The 22131-nt window shown below is 42.3% G+C and overlaps 1 protein-coding gene across 1 annotated transcript in view; it reads right to left on the reverse strand.

Moving 5' to 3' along the window:
* sema4gb (sema domain, immunoglobulin domain (Ig), transmembrane domain (TM) and short cytoplasmic domain, (semaphorin) 4Gb) overlaps positions 1-19205 on the reverse strand; it is a 137061-nt gene extending 117856 nt beyond the window's left edge. The window contains 2 exon segments of the mRNA XM_068053048.1: positions 18947-19135; positions 19138-19205. Of these exon segments, the coding sequence (XP_067909149.1) occupies positions 18947-19135; positions 19138-19198 (250 nt within the window). The 5' untranslated portion in view covers positions 19199-19205.
* Between the last annotated feature and the right edge of the window lie 2926 nt (positions 19206-22131).

Here is a 22131-nt window from a genome sequence, read left to right on the forward strand (position 1 = left end):
GTCCATAGACTGGCCAATATTTGTCCCTCAATCAATATCATTAAGGCAGATTACCTGGTCATTATCACACTGCTGTTTATGGGAGCTTGCTGTGCACAAACTGGCTGCCACGTTTCTTACATTACGCCAGTGACTACAATTCAGAAGTACTTCATTGGCCATAAAGCACTTTGGGATATCCTGAGGACGTGAAAGGCGCTACATAAATGCAAGTCTTTCATTTTTTTTCCAAAAAAAAGCTGCTGTTTTGCATTGCAAACCACAATGGTTCAGTAACTGTTCAAGGAAGGGAATCAGCTACACCTACCCAATACAGTCCACATGGCTCCAGCCCCACGATGAGTCTTGGGACAACTAGGAATGGGCTATAAATTCTATCAGTGTTACCCACGTGCCAAGAACAAATTCTTTTTTTAAAAATGCGCAGCTTAATTTATAAGTTATCATTTTATCTGCAGGACACAGCAATGAACAAAAAATTAGACGCACAAACAGTAAAAACCTTTAAAAAATTATTTTCGCTTCTGCCCCACCCACCCCACTACCTTGTGTGGGTTATCTGTGAGGTGCACACAAACTGGCTGAACAGAATCTTTCAGCAAATGTTCACGATTTGATGTAAAGGAATGCAGCAAGAGAAGTGAGCATGTGGAACAGAGAGATGGAATGAGGAGAATGTGTTTTCAATGCAGCGAGTTGTGATGATCTGGGATGCACTGCCTGAACGGGTGGTGGAAATTGATTCAAATTGAAACTTTCAGAAGGGAATTCAATATAGATTTGAAAAAGTAAAAAAAAAAGGGGAAATTGCAGGGCTATGAGGAAAGAGCGGGGGCTGTGGGTCTAATTGGATAGCTCTTTCCAACAGCCGTCACGGGAACGAGGAACCAAACAGCCTGCTTCTGTGCTGTAGAATTTTTTGATGATTCTGACGGAATAGCAATTGCAACAGGGACTGGCTTTAAGCTTTATATATCGCAGAAAATAACAGGATTTAAGGCTAATCGAAAGCGCTGATTAATGCTGCAGTAAAGAGGCAGAAGTAGCAGCATGACGCCAGCATCTCAAGTTTTATGTTTAATTTGCTCTCGGCATGTGGGTGATGCTGACAAGGCTGATATTTATTGCCCATCCCTAGTCGCTCTTGAGAAGGATGTCGTAGACCTTCTCCTTGAACCGCTGCAGTCCACGTGGTGATGGTGCTCCCACAGTGCTGATCGGTCAGGAGGACCAGGAATTTCACCCAGTGATGCCCAAATCTCAGGGACAAGATCACTAGCATAAAGGGGGTGAACACCTGAGCCATTTACGACATTCGCTGGCTTTTCTGGAAGAAGAAAGTGCACTTATGTAGCGCCTTGCACAACCTCATGATGTCCCAAAATGCTTTACAGCCTTTTGAAATGCAGTCACTGTTCTAATTTCGGAAACATTTACCTGGGGGCAGTCCAGAATTACAGAATAGCACCTTGCTGCTTTGTCAGTGAAGGATCTGGCTGAAGGACAAATGTTTGTTGCAGGAGCCACCCATCCTTTAGTTGCCACTTTCCTAACAACGATCAATAGTTTTTTGAGATTGATTGGCTTCGGGAAACAGCACTGGAGCAGGCCCCACTTACAACTGCAAGTTAGCCGTACAAGAGACGCAATGGGCAGGATTTCTATTGGGTAACATCATCACATCAGTCCCGCTCCTTGCAGTAAGGTAAGGGGCATGGATTGTCAAAACTGTTGCCACTGCCCTGTCAGAAATCTGCAACATGGACCAAAAGGAGCAGATACTCGGCAGGCTAGAATCCCTACCTGAATTCACCTCCTTCTTCCTGCCCAGATTGCATCATTTTGTGTCGGAAAGTCAGAGGAATTTAAGAACTCAAAGTTTTCCCAATCTCTTCATCAGATTTTTAAAAAGTTTTGTTTCTTTGAAGGATCTTGTCTTTAGAGTTGGATTGCGTCCAGCATTAAAGCGCAAGCCCACTTTCCCACAAGCACATTTCACCCATGCGTGGGGAAGCAATGAATCAATGTCACTTTGAGATCAGTACTTCTGAAAACGTCTCATTTTCTATTGAAAATACACGAAGAGCACAGAGAATATAGCTTACTGCGGACAGGAGTGTAATTAATTTACACCTATATAGAATCCCATGGCATTCTATACAATAACTGTGGAAAATGTAATATAAAATTTATCAGAAGTTTTGTCAGTACATTAAGAGCAAGAGGATAACTAAGAAAAGAGTAGGGCCTACAAGGGAACTTACGCGTGGATGTAGAAGATGTGGGCAGGGTTATTAATGAGTTTTTTGTCTCTGTCTTCACAAAGGAGAGGGTTAAAGGTAGTTAAAGAGGAGGGTGAAATATTAGATATAATAAGCATAATGAGAGAGGAAGTACTAGAGGGTCTAACATCCTTGAAAGCGGATAAATCGCCAGGGTCAGATAGATTGCATCCCAGGTTGTTAAAGGAAGCCAGGAAGGAAATAGTGGATGCTCCGAGGATCATCTTCAAATCCTCACTAGATACAGGAGAGGTACCAGACGATTGGAGGTCTGCGAACGCTGTACCATTGTTTAAAAAGGGTGCGAGGGGTAAGCCAAATAATTATAGGCCTGCCAGTCTGCCCTCGGTGGTGGGTAAATTGTTAGAATCTATTCTGAGGGACAGGATAAACTGCCACTTAGAAAGGCACGGATTAATCAGGGATAGTCAGCATGGATTTGTTATAGGAAGGCCATGTCTTACTAACTTAATTGAGTTTTTTGAGGAAGTAATAAGAAGGATTGATGAGGGTAGTGCAGCGGATGTGGTCTACATGGATTTTAGTAAGGCATTTGACAAGATCTCACAAGGCAAAGTGGTCAGTAAAATGAAAGCCCATGGGATACAGGGGCATGTGGCAGATTGGATCCAAAATTGGCTCAGGGATAGGAAATAAAGGGTAGTAGTTGACGGATGTTTTTGCGAATGGAAAGCGGTTTCCAGTGGCGTTCCACAGGGCTCAGTGTTGGGTCCCTTGCTGTTTATGGTATATATTAATGATTTGGACTTAAATGTGGGAGGCATGATTGGGAAATTTGCTGATGACACAAAAATTGGCCATGTAGTTGATACTGAAGAGGATAGCCGTAGACTCCAGAATATCAATGGTTTGGTTGAGTGGGCGGAAAAGTGGCAAATGGAATTCAATCCAGGAAAGTGTGAGACAATGCATTTGGGGAGGACAAATAAAACACAATAAACAAGAGGATATTGAGAGAGGTAGAAGAAGTGAGAGACCTTGGAGTGCATGTCCACAGGTCCCTGAAGGTGGCAGGACAGGTAGATAGAGTGGTGAAGAAGGCATATGGAATGCTTTCCTTTATTGGCCGCAGTACAGAATTCAAAAGCAGGGATGTAATGCTGGAACTGTATAAAATGGTTAGGCCGCAGTTGGAGTATTGGGTACAATTCTGGTCACCACATTACAGGAAGGACATAATTGCTCTGGAGAGAGTACAGAGGAGATTTACAAGAATGTTGCCAGGGCTCGAAAGTTGCAGCAATGAGAAAAGAGTGGATCGGCTAGGGTTGTTTTCCTTAGAACAGAGGAGGCTGAGGGGCGACTTAATCGAGGTGTACAAACTTATGAGGGGCCTAATAGAGTAGACAGGAAGGACCTGTTTCCCCCAGCGGAGAGGGCAATTACCAGGGGACACAGATTTAAGGTGATTGGTAGAAGGATTAGAGGGGACATGAGGAAAACTTTTTCACCCAGAGGGTGGTGGGTGCCTGGGATTCACTGCCAGGAATGGTGGTACAATGTAGGCAGAAATCCTCAATTCTTTTAAAAGGTATCTAGAGTGCTGTAACCAGTAAGGCTATGGACCAGGTACTGGAAGCTGGGATCAGTTTGAATGGCTAGTTTTTTTGGGGAGCACAGACACAATGAGCTGAATGGCCTCCTTCTGTGCCATAATTTTTCTGTGGTTCTATGGTTATGGCGCATTTTTCTGAAGTTATTTATTCCACCTCTTTACGTTCCCCCTCACACATGAACTAATCTCCACTTGAGATAATCTATGGATCCTGAGAAATTACTGCTAATCCTTTAGCCTGCTGATGACAATCTGATTTCTTTTTGTCAGAGGACAACAGAAAACAACGTCTGAATTGACGACAACCAATAATTTTGCCCCACCCACCAACTGCCTCCTGCCAACCACCATCTGTTTTCCCTGAAAGCAGCAACTCATGTCTGGTAGAGTTCCACGGACGCTGCCAAATACCGTGTTTCATCCATTCTTCATTGAGAACACCAAGCTGGCCGTGTCCCAACTGGTAGCACTCTTAAGTCAGAAGGTCATGGATTCAATGCTCACTGAGGGAGTTCTGCACTGTCGGAGATGCAGTTTTACATATAAAACATTAAAGTGAGGCCCAGTTTTCCTTCTCAGGTGGATGTAAAGCATCCCATGACACTATTTCAAAGAAGATCAGGGAAGGTCTCTCTGCTGTTTTGGCCAATATTCCTCCCTCATTCAACACCTAAGAACAGATTACCTGGTCATTATCTCATTGCTGTTTCTGGGAACTTGCTGTGTGTGAATTGGCTGCTGCATTTCCTACACTATAACAGCGTCATTTTAAAAGTATTTCATTGGCTGTAAAGCACTTTGGGATATGCTGAGTTTACAGGAAGCGTTGAAAATGCAAGTCTTTCTTTCATACTGTGGGACTAGTTGGTGAGTATCAAAAAACATCAGATCATAACTGCTGTAGTAGTTGCACATATCTATTTTCCCATGAGGGTCAGTCACTGCATGGTGATCAGGAGCACGGCCCCTGGATGAATTTTTTACCCTGCTCCAGCCTTGGGCTATTAAGACCATTTGTTGGAACCCAATCATTGCCTTAGTTGAGATCAGCAAACTCGGAAGAGTCTAGATAGTGAGCCTGGTCACTCGCTGGTTTGCCTAGCTCAGTACCACACCACACAGTAGCAGACAGTCCCTTTCCTCCAATTTCCAAAAAAAAACACAGCGTAAAAGTGATCATTAGTGATACCAGCATCAAAGAGTCACAGCTGCAATGAAATAATGAGAGATTTTGATTGCTTTCATTTCTCTGTGAACTATGACGGCTTGCTCGAGGCAGCCTCACCCCCTGCCGCTAGAAGGCTTCTGGAATCATGAATTTTACTCTTGCTGTTTTCTGATTGATTAGGCTACTATCAACGGTGTTTATGCTGTTAGAAGCTAGGCGCATAATTGGATCCTACTTTATTAAAGATTCATTAAATAGGCTGGTAATCTTTTAGAAATCGCATGCGACATCCCAACATTATTATACTGCAACAGCAATCTCAGTACTTCCCTGCAGGCATGAATTTTACACAGGCTGGTGGGTGAGGGTGAGGTGGAGATGATGCTAACATAAAAGACCACAGCAGCTTTGCAAGTAGGTCAGTCTTTTCTCATTTCATTCCCTGTTCAGGCAGTGGGGTTTCAGTGCCTTTTTTAAAGCAATTTATATCGGGCTATGGCCAAATTTGCTGTGTTTTATTTTTCATTTTTTCATAGGAAAATGGAGAAGAGCCAAGGAATGTGATCCTCAAAATGAGACTTTGGAGATACAAAAATCCCAAACCTAATGTAAACAGAACTTGACTTATTTGCTCCAGATAAATTATTACATTTACATGGGTTGCTTATTGGCCATTCAACTAGAACACCCAAGCCTGAATTCCAGTCTAAATTAATATGTGGGATCTGGTAATGTAGCGGTTATGATACTGGAAGAGAAAACTAAAGGTCAGGATTTCAAATCCCAGCAAGTGTCTGTAAATTTGGTCATTTGTGGCCATGATAACGAAAGCTGTAAAAAGTTAAGTGTTTCACTGCTGTCCTTCAGAGAAGGGAACCTGTCACCACTCTCCACCTCATAGATGACCTACACGTGACTCCAGTCAACAATACATGGTTGACTCTTCATGCCCTAGCAAGTACATCAGTTGAACTACCAATTACTTATGGGATGGGCATTAAATGAGGCTTTATCAGTGTCACACACAACAACAACAAAAATAAGCCAGATGGCTAAAGAGATGGAATTTTGCAATCAGAAAGGGCTCCGTTGGTAATAGCACTGTCTGTACTTAACTGGAAATCTTCAGGATCAAACACTGGTTTTGTTTTTCATTCATTCGTGGAAAGTAGGCATCGCTGGCCAGGCTGGAGTTTATTGCCCATCCCTAGTTGATCTGATCTGAGCAACCTATTAGGTCATTTCAGAGGGCAATTAAGAGTCAACCGTGTTGGTGTGGGTCTGGAGCCACATGTAGGCCAGAGCAAGTAAGGACGGCAGATTTCCTTCCCTTAAGGGTATTAGTGAACCAGCTGGGTTTTTACCAGAATCAAGCAGCTTGATGGTTAGCTTTACTTATACCAGTGTTTTATAAACTGAATTCAAATTCTCAAACTGCCATGGTGGGACTTGAACTCATGCTCTCTGTGTTAGCGAGTTGGCCTCTGGGCTGAAGCACATCAAATTCGTGGACGCTGTGGCACTTTCCTGAGGAGGCTCTGGTGTCATCCCACAGTGATGAGTGTGGAGGCAGTCGCAGGCACTGACAGTCACAATATGAATTTGATACCGGGTTTGCATCTAGAGCAGCATAAAATTTCCTTACAATTCATAGTACAATAGCAGCTAAAATGACAAAAAGCCAATAATACCATTTGAAGCCCATTCACAAAATGGTGTACTGTGAAACCATACAGAAACTGTACAAGAATACAAGTTATAATCTGCACAATTACTGGATTTCAAGATCTCCTAAGGGCGAAGGTTTAGCACTAAAGCCCTTCTTTGAATAACACAACAGAACTATTATAAGCAAATGTACAATGCTATGATACAGTGCATTTTCACTTAAATTTCCAACATTTAATCTCTCTTAGCATGAGAACACTGGGTCTGCAATCCATTTTAAAGCTGCAATAGAGAAATATGAAATACTGCGCAGCCTGAATATCAGACAGAAAGGCAAGGACTATGTAGATTTGCTAAAGCTGCCTTCAAGCTAGTGGCAAAAGCATACAACACAGGGGCTGTGGAATCGAGCAATCTCCATCAAAATGAATGAAGTGGGAGTTTCACATCAGAATGCCTTAAAAAGTTACATTTCTGCATTGGGCTGTGTATTTGGGTTTAAGTATTTTATTTCTTCGCGCTTTTTTTAGATAGTTTTTTTTTCAGAAAATAACATTTTGAGACAGAATATACAAATAATTTGAGGCATGACATGTGATGAGAGAAACAGAAGACTTTGAACCCATGATTCCCAAAGCTCGCCACCACTGGGGGTTTTCCCCTCCATGTGTCTGGGCCGGTTGTAGGCTTGTTGATAAAAAGTGATTGTAATAACTAGTCAACAACCTCATTATCAATGCATTTTGTGACTACTAGGATGGTAAAAGGCAAATTAGATGGATCTTAGTTTATTTTTGTCTCGCAAATCTCATCCTGTCAATGAGTGAGACAGCCTTTTTTTTTATTCTTTCTTGGGATGTGGGTGTCGCTGACAAGGCCAGCATTTGTTACTCATCCCTAATTGCCCTTGACCTGAGTGGCTCGCTAGGCCATTTAAGATTGCTGTGGGTCTGGAACCACATGTAGGCCAGACCAGGTAAGGATGGCAGATTTCCTTCCCTAAAGGACAATAGTGTACCAGATCGATATCCAATAGTTTCATTGTCATCATAACTCATGCTAGCTTTTTTATTCTAGATTTACTTAATTAATTGAAATTAAATTCCCAGCTGCTGTGATTGGATTTGAACTCATCTCTGAATCAATCATTCTTTATATTCTCAACTGATTTTATTCCTGCTCTGTTTGCAATGTTATCTTTTGTAACAAGCTGCATTCCATTGTTGTTCATGAGCTCAATGGGGATTCGTAATGGCAAATGAAAAATGGCCTCTGGCTCATCAACAATTCAGTCACAAAATGCATTAACTAAACAGATACTGTGCTGTTAGTTAATCTCTACTGGGGCAGAGTCGGGGTCACGACAAGTCACTACCATCCTTGTCCCAATCACTGCCCAATGTGTTATTCCTTAAAGACAGGATATGGCTCAGTTATCACACCCCGAGTTGAATAGACACTGCATGCTACCCAGGCTCTCTTGGTAATGGCAAATCGACAAAGACCAAACAAGGATGACCCACACTGCAGATGGAGATGAAAGCAGCAGCACACCCATGCATGAGATTATTTGCCACTCTCTTCATGCTATAATTGTAACTTTTTTGTTCCAGTTTTCCTCACCTGTAGGAATTGACTCTTGTTGGTATAAGATAGGACATGTGCTAGGCATCCTCTGGTAGCGAGCACAGGGGGAGTGTTTGTTGTCAGAGAGCCTGGGTAACATGCAGTGTCCATTCCACTCAGGGGGCGTGATAACTGTGCCATGTCGTGTCTTTAAGCGATAACTCATTGGGCAGAAATTAGGACAAGGATGGTAGCGACTTGTCATGAACCTGACTCTGCCCCAGTAGAGACTAACTAACAGCACAGTATCTGTTTAGATAATGCACTTTGCAACTGAATTGTTGATGAGCCAGAGGCCATTTTTCATTTGTAAACATGCACACAATGCGATGAGGTAAATTGTGTAAAGATACATTCTCATGTAAATACATTGTATGCGAGATTATCACGACAAAAGCATAGCTTTGCTCCCACCCCTGTAAACTAGGCCGACACCCCAGTGTAATACTCAAGGAGTGCTGCATTGTTAGCTGGTGCCATCATTTTGGAACAGACTTCAAACCAAAGCCTGCTGGTGGTTCAGGTGGATCATGTGGCACTGTTCAAAGAAAAGCCGGGAATTCTCCTGGAGTCTTGGCCAACATTGCTCCCTCAGCCAACGCCACAAGACATAGGTTCATCTTACTGGCTGTTTGTGGGATGGGCACAAAATGATTGTTCCATTTACCTGCGTAACAAGCGTCACCAAAGTTCAAAGCCATTTCCTACATGGGACATGCTTGAAGAGACGTTAATAAGGGACTGGAGAAATTTAAATCTTTCTTATTTCTAATTTTCAAACAAAAAGGAGACCTATCAAATGCATTTCCAAGAAGATTGTATCTCTTTAAATCTCTCACAGTTCAAGTAAATCTTCCCATTTAGAGCTTAGATCAAAAGCCCTATCCATTGCAATATTTTATAACACTGTGCCAACTGGCCTAGGAGTTGCTGGCATACACTGAACCCTTCACATTACATACCACTGCCTCCTCCCTACATACACTATCCTAGCCACAGCCTACCCTGACTGTCCCATTTTCCTTAAGTTTAACTCATAGCCTCCGATTGTCTTAAGTCTCTCCAGCATAATAAAAATGAAAACAAAGAATTTCTGTAGTTGCCAAAGGCATTAATTCCACTCTAGTGGCCTACCAGAGCTATTTATTTGTCCAACTGTGCTGAAATCTTTCTATAGATATCTATAAATGCTCATCCACTCCCACAGCCTCCCGGCTGATTATACAAGAATATAAGATAGACTTTTGTTATTAAATTGAGATTGGATTGAGACTGCCTCAAATCAGTTTTAGTGGTCTAACGATGCCCTAAGGAGGCATCCCATAATTGTCATCTTTGTCAACAGAGCATTCTCCTGCTTAATCCTCCTAAAAGACAACAGTAGTAATTACACATAATGCACCACACAGACACCCCTGGCCTCATCACAGGAGCTCCTTGTTTACCCGAGACTATATTATAAAAAAATTATTGTGTTTAGTCCCTTAGCATAACCATTAGTAATGCTAAAACATGCGTTAACTGCTTGTCATCGTTGGCTGTTCCTCAAGAATACCACAGCTTTGCTCTTTCACAGACCTGCTCATTAAATACTTCTGCTTATGCTCCAGCCTCCTGACAGCATGGACCCTGAAGGAGGAGAGGATTTTGTAAGTTGTAAATGCTTTGTGCTGTGATGGATGAACTGCAACTGTTTGCAGGAATTTGGCAACACTCACCAATCTAGAAGCATCAAATCTAATGAAAACATAACAGAAGTGTCTCGTGTTTCCATGCTTATTAAATTAAAATAGCTGTGCACGTGGTTGAATATTAAAGTCTGTGTTGTCAGTCTGGGCAGGTGGAGAAAACTGAGACTGCACCTTCACGTTTAACTCTAGTCTAACACAATCTCCCGGACATGGCACAGAAAGATGGAGGAAAAATAATGGAACATCCCTTAAAGAAACAGTATTTTATGGAATTTACAGCACTGGAACAGGATGTTGGTCCATGCCAGTGTCTATGCTTCACACCAGCCTCCTCCACTCTAGTTCATCTCACCCTATCAGCAGATCCTATCTCCCTCATGGACTTAAGATGCAATTTGCCTCAATTACTCCAAATGGCAGTGAGTTCCACATTCTAGTCAATCTCTGGGTAAAGACGTTTCTCCTGCATTTCCTATTGGATTTATTAGTGACTATCTTATCTTTGGTTCTCTTGGTTCTAGTCTCTCCTGAAAGTGGAAAGATCATCTCTATGTCAACCCTATCGAGCTCTTTCATAATCTTGAAGACCTCTAGCAAGTCTTCTCTTTTCTAGAGAAAAGAGCCCCATACTGTTCAATCTTTGCTGATAAGTATAAACTCTCAGGTCTGGCATCATCCTAGTAAATCTTTCTTGCACCTCCTCCAGTGCCTCTGCATTCTTTTTGTAATACAGGAACCAGAACTGTTCACAGTACACTAAGTGTGGTCTCACCTAATTTCACTGTTTTCTAATTCTATCTCTCTAGAAATGAGTCCCAGTTCTTTGTTTGCTTTTTAAAAAATAAATGGCCTTATTTACCTGTGCTGCTACTCTTACTGATATCTATATCTGTGCCCTCAGATCCTCTATCCAATTGAACATTAATTTTCCAAGGAGTAGATGGCCTCCTTATTCTTCCTACCAAAATGTACCACCTCACACTTATCTATATCGAAGTTTTTTTGCTAATTACATGGCCATTCGGCAAGTTTATTAATGTCCTCCTGTATTTTGTTGCAGTCCTCCTCTGTATTAACCTCCACTACATTATGATGATGAGCTCTCAGGTCTCTCTCAGTTCCCTCTGCACAAAAGAGGGAGAACAAAAAAGTTAGAAGCTAAATCTAAAGCGAGAAAATCAGTGCCAAGGGCCAGTTAGAATAACGGACAAAGGAAATGCATTGGAACACATTACACTAATCTTTATACAGGATCATTTCAGGGCCAAAGACTTGTATTAATGTACTGCTTCGTTCCATCTCTCAAAAGCACCTCAAAATGCTTCAGATACAATTAATTACTTTGTAGTGCAGTTATGTAGGCATATACAACAGCCATTTTGCACAGCAAGATCCCAAAAATACCATCAGCATGAATGTACAGTTAATCCAATGGTACTGAGAGTCAGGACAATGAGAACACCCTGCTTTTCTGTTAATACTGCCCAGGGACCTTTGACACCCAGCTGGAAAGGCAAAGGGAACCTCAGGTTAATTTCTTATTCAAATGCCAACCCTGGTAATGCAACCCTCCTTCGGTAGCGCCCTAGGTTATGGACTCAAGCTCTCCAAATATGGTTTGCACCTTCAATTTTATAATCCAGAGGACAAAGTGATACCAACAGAGCCAATGGAAGCCTCGAGTCATTGCTGGCTAATGGTCCACATTCTCAAGAGCAATACCACTGCTGGGTGCCTTGGAGCAAACTGTCTTGACTGTAGAAAATCTGTGACTCAGTACAGTGGAATTTCATACACTCTTTAAAATAAAGGCAAAGCCAACAAAGTAATAATTTCCTTAATTCTTCTCCTGGGCTTTTCAGTGTAATTTAATCAGTCCTGTCTATACTAAATGTAACGAGCCTTCATTTATCGGATAAATTTTTGTTTTATTCATTCATGGAATGTGAGCGTCGCTGGCAAGGCCAGCATTTATTTCCCATCCCCAATTGCCCTTGAGGTGGTGGTGGTGAGCCACCTTCTTGAATTGGAACAACCTGACCCCAAAGTTTGGAGACTCAGGACAATGGGCTGATTCGCTCTCCTCTCTAAGGGGAATCGCAGGTGTGAACCTGTAATTCCTCCTATCCAAGACACTGTATCTTGCTGCCCCAATGTGACGTGATACCATGCTGCCCAGGATCAACAGACATCTTAGAGACTTGAGCACAAAACCTAAGCTGATACTCCAGTGCAGTACTGAGTGAGTGCTGCACTGCCAGAGAGCCACCTTTCAGAGGAGACATTAAACCGAGGCCCCGTCAGTTCTCTCAGGTGGATGTAAAAGATCCAATTGCACTATTTGATGTCCTGGCCAATATAAATCCGGCAACCAACACCTAAAAGCATGGCCATTACCACATTGCTCTTTGTGGGACCTTGCTGTGTGCAAGTTGACTGCTGCATTTTTTACATTACAAGACTGGCTACACCTCAAAAGGACTTCAGCGGCTGTGAAGAGCTTTAGGATGCCCTGAGGTCGTGAAAAGAGCAAAGGTAGAGGCCATCAATATAAAATAGTCACCAAGAAACCAAATAGGGAATTCAGAAGAAACTTCTTTATCCAGAAAGTAATGAGAATGTGGAACCAAATACCACAGGGAGAAGTTAAGGTGAACAGCACATTAAAAGGGAAGCTAGATAATCATACGAGGGAGAAGTAAATAGACGGTTATGTTGCTAGGGTTAGATGAGTAAGGATGGGAGGACGCTTGAATGGAGCATAAACTCCAGCATGGACTGGTTGGGCCGAATGGCCTGTTTCTGTCCTGTAAATTCTATGCAAAATAAAAGCAGCCTTTTTTTTTTCCTAACAGTAAGTTCTTTTTACAGATGATTTGTGAGAACCAGCTGTATCCTGCTGGCAGAAAGGAAACTACAGAGATGTAGTGCCTGTTTTCCCAGCTCTCACTTTGTCAATGCTTGGAGGATGGGCAAGTGAAACAGATGAGATTGTCAGCTCCCCATTCCACATACCTTTCTCCTCCTCCTCACAGACCCTCTAACTATCACATCATTCTTTGTTGACCCGAATCTCAATTGGAACCAGTCATATGAATGTCAACAGGTCAAAGGCTGGGTATTCTGCAGAGAGTAACTAACCTCTAGACTCCCTGTCATGCTAGGCCCCCACCTGCCAAGAATGAGGCACATTAATTTTGTCATGAACATTGATTTTAAAATGTTGCTGGAGCGAGGAAATGACTTGTTAAACAGATCAGCCGTGGCTGGAAAAGAAATTTGCATATTAACAAATAGTGCTTGGAAGGACAAAGGACCATTCCCTGACACATTCAACCTGCAATGGACCTTGATCACCAGGTACTGTGTATAAGAGGAGTATTCCAGAGACTGCTCAGGTGATACAATCCAGGACTGGTTAGACCAGCTGGTCACATGACTAACTGGCTGTTCCAGGGTCTTTTGAACTAGCCACAGAGAGTTTGAACTCAAAGACTGTTTGCTCCTGGACTGAGAAGATAGCTCTCATCTCTTTCTCACAAGCCTCTGAATCCACTGAAGACACATGAACCCCAAGAGAGAAAAGTCTCCTACAGCGAACAAAGTTTCAGAAGAATACTGGGCCCCAACGAAAAGCAAGATCTACCTACAATCAAGGACTCTACAGTGAACTTGAAGAACCATAACAAAAACTCTTCAGATATGCCCTCAAACCTTTCCACTTTATTTCTTCTGCGCTTTCCTGTCTCTATTTGCATGTGTGTATCGCATATGCATGCTAGCGTGGGCGCATCGTGTACCCGTAAGTGTCAACTGAATTAGAGTTTAAGTTCAAGTTTAATAAATTTCAACTTTTCTTCTTTAAACTTAAGAAAACCTATTTGTGCTGTTTCTTTGCCTTATAATTGAAAAGCAGTGAACAAGGATTCACCAAGGGGGAGCTAAAAACAGTGTGTTTAAAAATAAACCCTGTTACGGTGAAAGGGACCCCTAGACACCTTTCTCACCTGGTCATAACACTCTGTAAAGCCTTTCCACTGCCTACAAGGCACGAGTCAGAAGTAATGGAATACTCTCCACTTGCTGGGACTTCTGCAGCTCCAACAACACTCAAGAAGCTTGACACCATCCAGGACAAAACAGCCCACTTGATCAGCACTTTGCCCACAAGACTAAACCATTCACATCTCCCACTATCTGCAGGATGTATTGTAGCAACCTGCCAAGGATTCTTTGACACCACCTCCCAAACCCGCAAGCTCCATACCCAGAAAAATAAAGATAACAGTTGGGTGGGTACACCATCACCTCCAGGCTCCCTTCAAAGTCACACGCCATCCGGGTTTGGACATGCATCGCCAGTCCCTTCATGGTTGTTGGGTCTAAATCCTGGAACTCCCTCCCTAACACCACTGTGAGAGCACTATCACCATATGGACTGCAGCGGTTCAAGAAGAAAGCCCACCGCCACTTTCTCAAGGGCACTGAAGGCCAGGAAACAAATGCCAGTGACGCCCATAACCCAGGATGATTAATAAAAAGAAAATCCAGTGAACTGGTTGAGTTCATTCAATTGAAACCAATGGATGAGTGATTGGAACCCTGGGACTGAAAACTGTTGGCAATGGTCCAGCCACGTAACCCAACACTAAGCTGAAAGCATGACAACTCTATAAGGCAGCTTTACTTCCACTCTGGTTTTGCAAGTAGCTGGTTGTGGTGGGTAGTGGGGCAGGAAACTGTTGGCCAGAAGCGAGAGAGTGCTGGCACAACTACACAACCTAAAAATATAACTCTAAGCTAGCATCGCAGTAGACCAGAATGAGGCTTTAAGTCAAAGTGGTCACCAATGCTCAGGGCATGACCTATTTCATGAGGCTTCAAGCAAGTACAGCGCATTCACAGGAGCTTATGGTTATATATTCCACAATGTGATATTCCACATACAGGTTTACACTCATAGGCCCTTTCCACTTATCTACTCAAGTGAGTAAACAAAAATGACTCACTCACTCAGCACCAGTAATTTCAGAAAATATCCCCTACAGCACAGTGAAATTAAATTGCATAATGTTGGAGCTGGAAAATATTAGGGAGTTGTGCAACCGCCATCAGAATGAATGGAGGACCCGACTCATCTTGCAACCTATATAAGCAATCTGGAACTGAGAGGTTATAACTATAAGGAGAGATTAAACAGGCTGGGGCTCTTTTCTCGAGAAAAGAGAAGACTGAGGGGTGACCTGATAGAGATCTTTATGATTATGAACGGGTTTGATAAGGTAGACGTAGACAAAATGTTTCCATTTGTGGCGGAGACCAGAAATAAGTACCACAAATATAAAAGTCACTAATAAATCCAATAGGGAATTCACGAGAAACTTCTTTATCCAAAAGAGTGGTTAGAATGTGGAACTCACTACCACATGTAATGATCAAAAAGAACGCATATATGGGGAAGATCGATAAACACACGAGGGAAGAAAGGAATAGAAGGATATGTTGACGGGGTTAGATGAAGTAAAGTGGGAGGAGGTTTGCGCGCAGCACCAGCATAGATCAGATGGACCAAATAGCCTGTTTCTGTGCTTTAATTCTGTGTGAACTACGTATGTTCCTATAGTTGGGCAGCTATTTCTGAAGAATGTCATGCAACCAACAAAGACGGAAACCATTCGACTCTGAATTCCTTGAATCGCTGCACCTCACACATGCTATGGTTTATTGTGCTGCATTCGCCCTGATTCATCAGACGAGCAAACAGGATATGATATACAAATACGTGGGTGGCAATCAAACAGAGCCAAAAGTGTAGCATATGACGAAATCTAACTACTACCACAACAGCAGGCAAATTCATGCTGTTTGAGAAAATGGCACTGAAGGGATGGAAATGCATGTGATTTGAAAGGGCCCTGAACTGGATAAAATTCAGATATTCATGATTAATCCTGAAACAGCCCAGCTCAGATGATTTAGGCAAGTTTTCTCTACCACAGGCACCAGTGTTCAATGACTGGAGACAGCCATCTAGTATCTCGCCCAAAGGTTTGGTCTTTGTAAGTGAGCCTAGACTGAGTGTCAGCAGGTTCGCCAATAATACATTCCACCCCACCCCCCCCATTTAGTTTTCATCCAACATCCACTTGGGTTACCAACCCTCCAGGAATGGTCTGGAGTCTCCAGAAACTGAAGATCAATCTCCTGGCCACACCTGCTAGCAACAGCCCCAAAGAACAATCATAGGATGATTCAAAACCAGAGAGTTTTAGTTAACTTTTTTGAACATTTTCATTCGTCAGTTATAAAGGTATTGGAGGTGAAGGAAAGGGTTTTGTTTAGCTGGGAGGGGCTGTTGGAGACAGGAGGTCACATGGCGGGACCTCTAGGCATTCACCCAACCTGAGTACACACACACATCCTCATCCCAGCAGGAAACACGGAACAGTGATCGGGGTAGGAGCCCTATTTAAGTCTTCTTGTCTGATAAAGAGTGCATTTAATCAGAGCTGTCTTTTTTACTTTAGTTTCCTTTGTTGCATTTCCCCCAACAGTGACTACAAATCAAAAGTGCTTCATTAGCTGTAAAGCACGTTGGGATGTCCTGAGGACGTGAAAGGAGCTATATAAATGCAAGTCTTTCTTTTTGAGTGACCCCTGTATGTATTTCCAGCATGAGATTGAACAGTTTAAATTGCTCCCTTTCTGGGCCAGAGAGGTTGATTGGCATTGCATTAACAATTAGCACATTGTTACAGAAGTATTTACACTGTGAAGTTCCAGCCCTAACTTTCTTCAGTGAGTTTAACAGGTAATTAAAGTGCAAATCCCGCAAGTCAAAAATAACGGAGAGGCTAAGGGTGAGATGCTGTTTGTGCAAAGCAGATGAGGAAGTGGTGTAATTTGACCAGCAAGTTCTGGAGATTCGCAAACCTGCTGACAGATTTGCTCATTAACAGTGTGTGCTTTTAACACTTATTTTTCCAGCAAAATTTGGTCCATTGTGAGACAGGTAGAAGGAGCTTTAGTCTGCACCAAACTGTGAGGTGTTGTGCAGGATCTCACAGAATTAGTTGCTTTGATTTAGGATCACGCAAGCACATGACAATGGCAGTGGGTTTTCAGAATTCCTCAGCATTAACGTCCCTCACCTGGATGAACAGGTAAACATTTACAAAGAGAAAGTGAAGAAAAGAGAAACACACCTAATGTAGCAAACATCTGTAACGATACTGCATGATCCTCACGGTATCTGCTACAGGCTACTGTACGGATGCAGGGGAAATGGGTCACAGCAATGAATAGAACAAATAGGAAATGCGTGTACTACAAGTACTCGGGGCTCAGTAGAGTCGTACTATATGGAGAATTTTGAATTAAAGACTTAGTGTAACAGCTTTAACTTCTTTACCCAGAGTGATGAGAATGTGGAACCTGCTTCCACAAGGAGTAGTTGAGGTGAATAGCATAGATGCACTTAAGGGGAAGCTAGATAAACGCATGAGGGAGAAAAGGAATAGAAGGTGATGCTGTTGAGGTTAGACGAAGTAAGGTGAAAGGAGACTCTTGTAGATCACAAACACCGGTTATAGATATGTTGGGCCGAATGGACTATAGACTTGATGTAGTCCACTGGATCTTTATTCGTAATCTCTTCCACTAATTTTCTTTTCTCTCATCCTGTAGAGACTGCCCCATGTTGGAGTTCTATGGGTGCAGCTGCCCTCTTCCACTGGACCAATGAGCTCATCATTGGCATGGGGTCTATGAAATGAGTGTTAGCCAGTTATTTCTCCTTGGGAGGAACATCAGAGCTGATGTCCTCATGCAACATGCACACCTTCCAGCGTGGGTCAGTGGGTAGCGGTCAGGAAGGAGAACTGCGGCTCCTCTTTGATCCCTGCCTTGACTCTGGGTCAGTGAAAACCAAGGGCATCACAGCCCATCACTGCCCTGCTGAGATCAGCTAACTCAGCACAGAATAGGAATCGTACCTAGCTCAGCAAACTCTTAATCTGAAGCTGATATCCTGGATCACGACTTCCAAGCAGCGATATCAAAGAAAGCACCACCGGGATATAAGAAAAGTTCTAAACTGATGCAAATAAATTATATATGATACAAGAACGACAGAGAGAATTACTGACAGTACTGAGATCTCAAGTTGAATTGGAAACCCTTCATCATTTTCTCTCTCTTCATGGTATCATCCAAAGTCCTTACAGATCATTTGTAGGTCAATTACTAATACCTAGCTCCCACTATACACGCCCAAAATAGTCTCCATTCTATAAGCCCTATAAAGGACTACTAAATAAGACCTTTTTAGTACCCACCAAACATATGCATCCTGTACAATAACTGATATAGAACTGCCATGTAGTACCTGGTATATATAAGCCCTATATAGTACCCACCATAAATAGGCCTTTGACTGTATATTTTCCCTGTATAGTACTCAATATATATAAGCTCTATATAGTATCATATAGGCCCTATACAGAACCTGCTATATAAGCCCTCTATATTACCATTATAAGTCCTATACAGTACTCACTATATAAGCCTTATACAGTACCCACTATAAATAAGCCACATATAGTACCGTATGTACCCCTGCATAGGACACACTATTTAAGGCCTATATAGTTATATAGGTCCTATATACTACATATAAGCTCTATACAGTACCAGCTATATAAACCCTATTCAGTACCTGCTACGAGCCCGAGAACTTTACATATACAAGCCCTACATAGAACTAACTATATGTAAGCCCTATCTGTTAGATAAGCCCTATACAGTACCCACTATATTTGATCTATATAGTACCCTCTATATAAGTCCTATATAGTACCCTCTATATAAGTTCTAAGCATATAAGAGCCAAATCCTTGTAATCCTGGAAACTCAACATGAAGAAGTGCCACATTACCATGAACTAGTATCGTCCTTCTGGGAATACTGTCTAAATCCATAGTGTGTGTTACTGAGCACAGCGTTACTCCAAGTATTAAAGGGATGAAGAGGTGTACTTTGCGACCACAGCCACTCATTTTCTGCATCCTGTGGCGTGTAATACTGTTGAAGTCAGGTATTCTGAAATAAACTGAAGAGACAAGCTTCTATTTTTCCTCTGGCATCGTGCAGTTACCTTCCAGAATAATTTTCCACGCTGCTCAGTCATAGATTCATAATCACTGTGGGAATGAAGAATAAGCAAATCAATAAAAAAAGATTTGTCACTGCACATCAAAGCACCAGTTAGAAACATCAACAATAACAACAATGTACATCAATTGATGTTTTCTCCCCTCCTCCAACACTCAGGTTTGCACTTGTTCACCCACTTCTCAGTTCCCCTCTCAATTCAACTTGACACTCTTTCCACCTACCCTTACACAGCAGCTTTAAGATAGTGGAATGCTCTGAGATGCTTCATGAAGAGGAAGGGAGTGAAAGGCAGACACCAAGCAGGGATTGGAAGAGATAGAGGAGGCGACTGAAGATATGGTTTGAAGTAAGGCAGAGGGCGCAGAGCCATGAGAGTTGAGGGGTGCGCCACTAACGGTTGGGTGGGAACAAAGTTAAGTGCAAAGAATTAATCTTCACATTTGATTTATTTTTGCTGTGTCTCTGAGATTTTTGGGGAGGTGGGGGGCAGGGAAATGCTTATCCAATGATGGCTAATGAAATCATGGGCTCACACACAGAATGCTCACAAACTGAGCCAAGAGGACGCTTGCTCACTATACTGACTGAAGACTGAAAATCGAAATAACAATGGAGGCTAAATGGGTAGAATCACCGTCAGTGAGGTTATCATATGAAAACCTAAAGGACTCATTCCTCTATCCTTTCATTTATCAACTTATTTTAAACAGATTAAGACCTCAATTGAAATATCACAGTGGGGAAATTGGTACAAATGCATTAAGTGTTGATTATGATAATATTAACAGTAATTTCCACCCTAATTCTTGAACAACCTTCACATCGACTGTTAAAGAAAAGTTGCTGAATGGGACTTTGAATCAGTGCCTAAAAGATATAAAGATTCATGCACGAATTGAACACGACTCATCATATCACGTCAAATTTTCAAATGCTGTGCTACTTCTTCAATTACATGATGCACTTTTATCTTAAGGTCAATATTATTGTTCTGAGTTTTCAAACTGTCTACAGTTTTTAAATGACACGGTAAAAACGTGTTATGACAAATCTTTTCCTAAAAGCTTCAGTCATCAGCTCCCTGGTGGATAATTTGGTTAAAGCAGTGATACCAGAAGTGTCGTGATTTATCATTGTTTTTACCAGGCAGATGGAATCAGAGCAAGAGGAAGACGGAGACTGAGGAAGACGGAGACTGAGATAGACGGTGGGACAGACAGGAGATGGGGGCAGACAGACAGACAGGCAAACAGAATTGGAGAAAATAAGCGAGAAAGACAGACGGAGACAGAAAGACAGAGAGAAAGGCAGAGAGAAAGAGGGATAAACAAAGAAAGATAGTGACAAACAGAGGGAGAGAGAGTCCCTGATATCAAAAATAAAAACAGAAAATACACAGTTCAGTCAACAGCTCAAATGAAAAAAGAATCTATTTATTTATTTTTATTTAGAGATACAGCACTGAAACAGGCCCTTCGGCCCACCGAGTCTGTGCCGACCATCAACCACCCATTTATACTAATCCTACACTAATCCCATATTCCTACCACATCCCCACCTGTCTCTATATTCCCCTACCACCTACTTATACTTGGGGCAATTTATAATGGCCAATTTACCTATCAACCTGCAAATCTTTGGTAGTGGGAGGAAACCGGAGTACCTGGCGAAAACCCACGCGGTCACAGGGAGAACTTGCAAACTCCACACAGGCAGTACCCAGAATAGAACCCGGGTCGCTGGAGCTGTGAGGCTGCGGTGCTAACCACTGCGCCGCCCACAATCTGATCTGACAATTCTGATGAAGGCATTCCAGAAACAGGCTAACCTATCTTTCAGGTACTGACTGACCTACTGTGTATTTCTGTTGTTAGACAGAGAGAGAGAGAAATCATAAAGACAACAGAGAGGAGATAGACTTGACAGAATCAATCTCCTGCTGCTTGATCACAGATTGCGAAGCAGCACTACTGAGGTTGCTCATGGAAAATTCTGCAGCAAACATCATTCTAGCATAAAGGAATGGAGTGTCTTAACAAAACAATAAGCTATAAATCTGATGACGTGGATAAAATATTGAGCTTGGTGTCATCGGTTACTTTCATTGGTTACGCACATCTGTGGGGGAAACTAGAGAGCAAAATCGTCAGGGCAATACTCTTAAAAAACAAAGTGGAGTACGCAGGAAAGGTCTGATTATTAAGTGGCAGCTTCAGACAGCAGACTGCAGCAGGCGCCTTTGTTCTGCTGCCTCTTGGCCTCTGCACATCAAAAACAAATGTGTATCCATTTGAGATTCATCCTAATATATTATTCTCTATTAAAAGTTGTTGAAATCTTTACACAGATTGTAAAGTACTAATGAGTCCGTGCAACAAAGATCAATGATGCTGAATACTGGATGTGAATTTGGGTCATTAGCAACTGCTGACGTGCACCTTTGTTCAAGAATTACCTCAATCAATGGAACAGATTTTAATCAAAAATTGCTCCTTTTCTTTTAAAATCTAACTGTAACTGTTCACCAAGTTCTTATGTGCTATTTGCTGTCTGAACTAATTCCCTTCCTCATTCCGACATGTTGAATAATGCAGAAGTGCAATTTTACATTGCGCGAATCGCAGTTTCTAAATTTGTGCCAGTGTGATCTACTCAGGCATTTCACCCCCCCACCACCCCCCGCCCCCCCCCAAATGGTGATGGACTGACTTAAAATGTCATTGCTTCTCCCAGCTTCCTAGCTCATATTTCATTCAGTGTGCACAGACTGAAACATTCATGTGCCTCATTAAAGACAACTGCTGAGTTAGTCCATCTCAGTCAATGGTGGTGAAGGGAGGAGTGCGGTGGATTGGGGGGGGAAATACTGCAATTAGGGTTACCAACCCTCCAGGGTTGCCCCGGAGTCTCCAGGAATTGAAGATGAATTTCCAGGACACTGCTGCC

Source organism: Heterodontus francisci, chromosome 20 (genome assembly GCF_036365525.1).
Source record: "Heterodontus francisci isolate sHetFra1 chromosome 20, sHetFra1.hap1, whole genome shotgun sequence".
NCBI classification, from domain to species: domain Eukaryota; kingdom Metazoa; phylum Chordata; class Chondrichthyes; order Heterodontiformes; family Heterodontidae; genus Heterodontus; species Heterodontus francisci.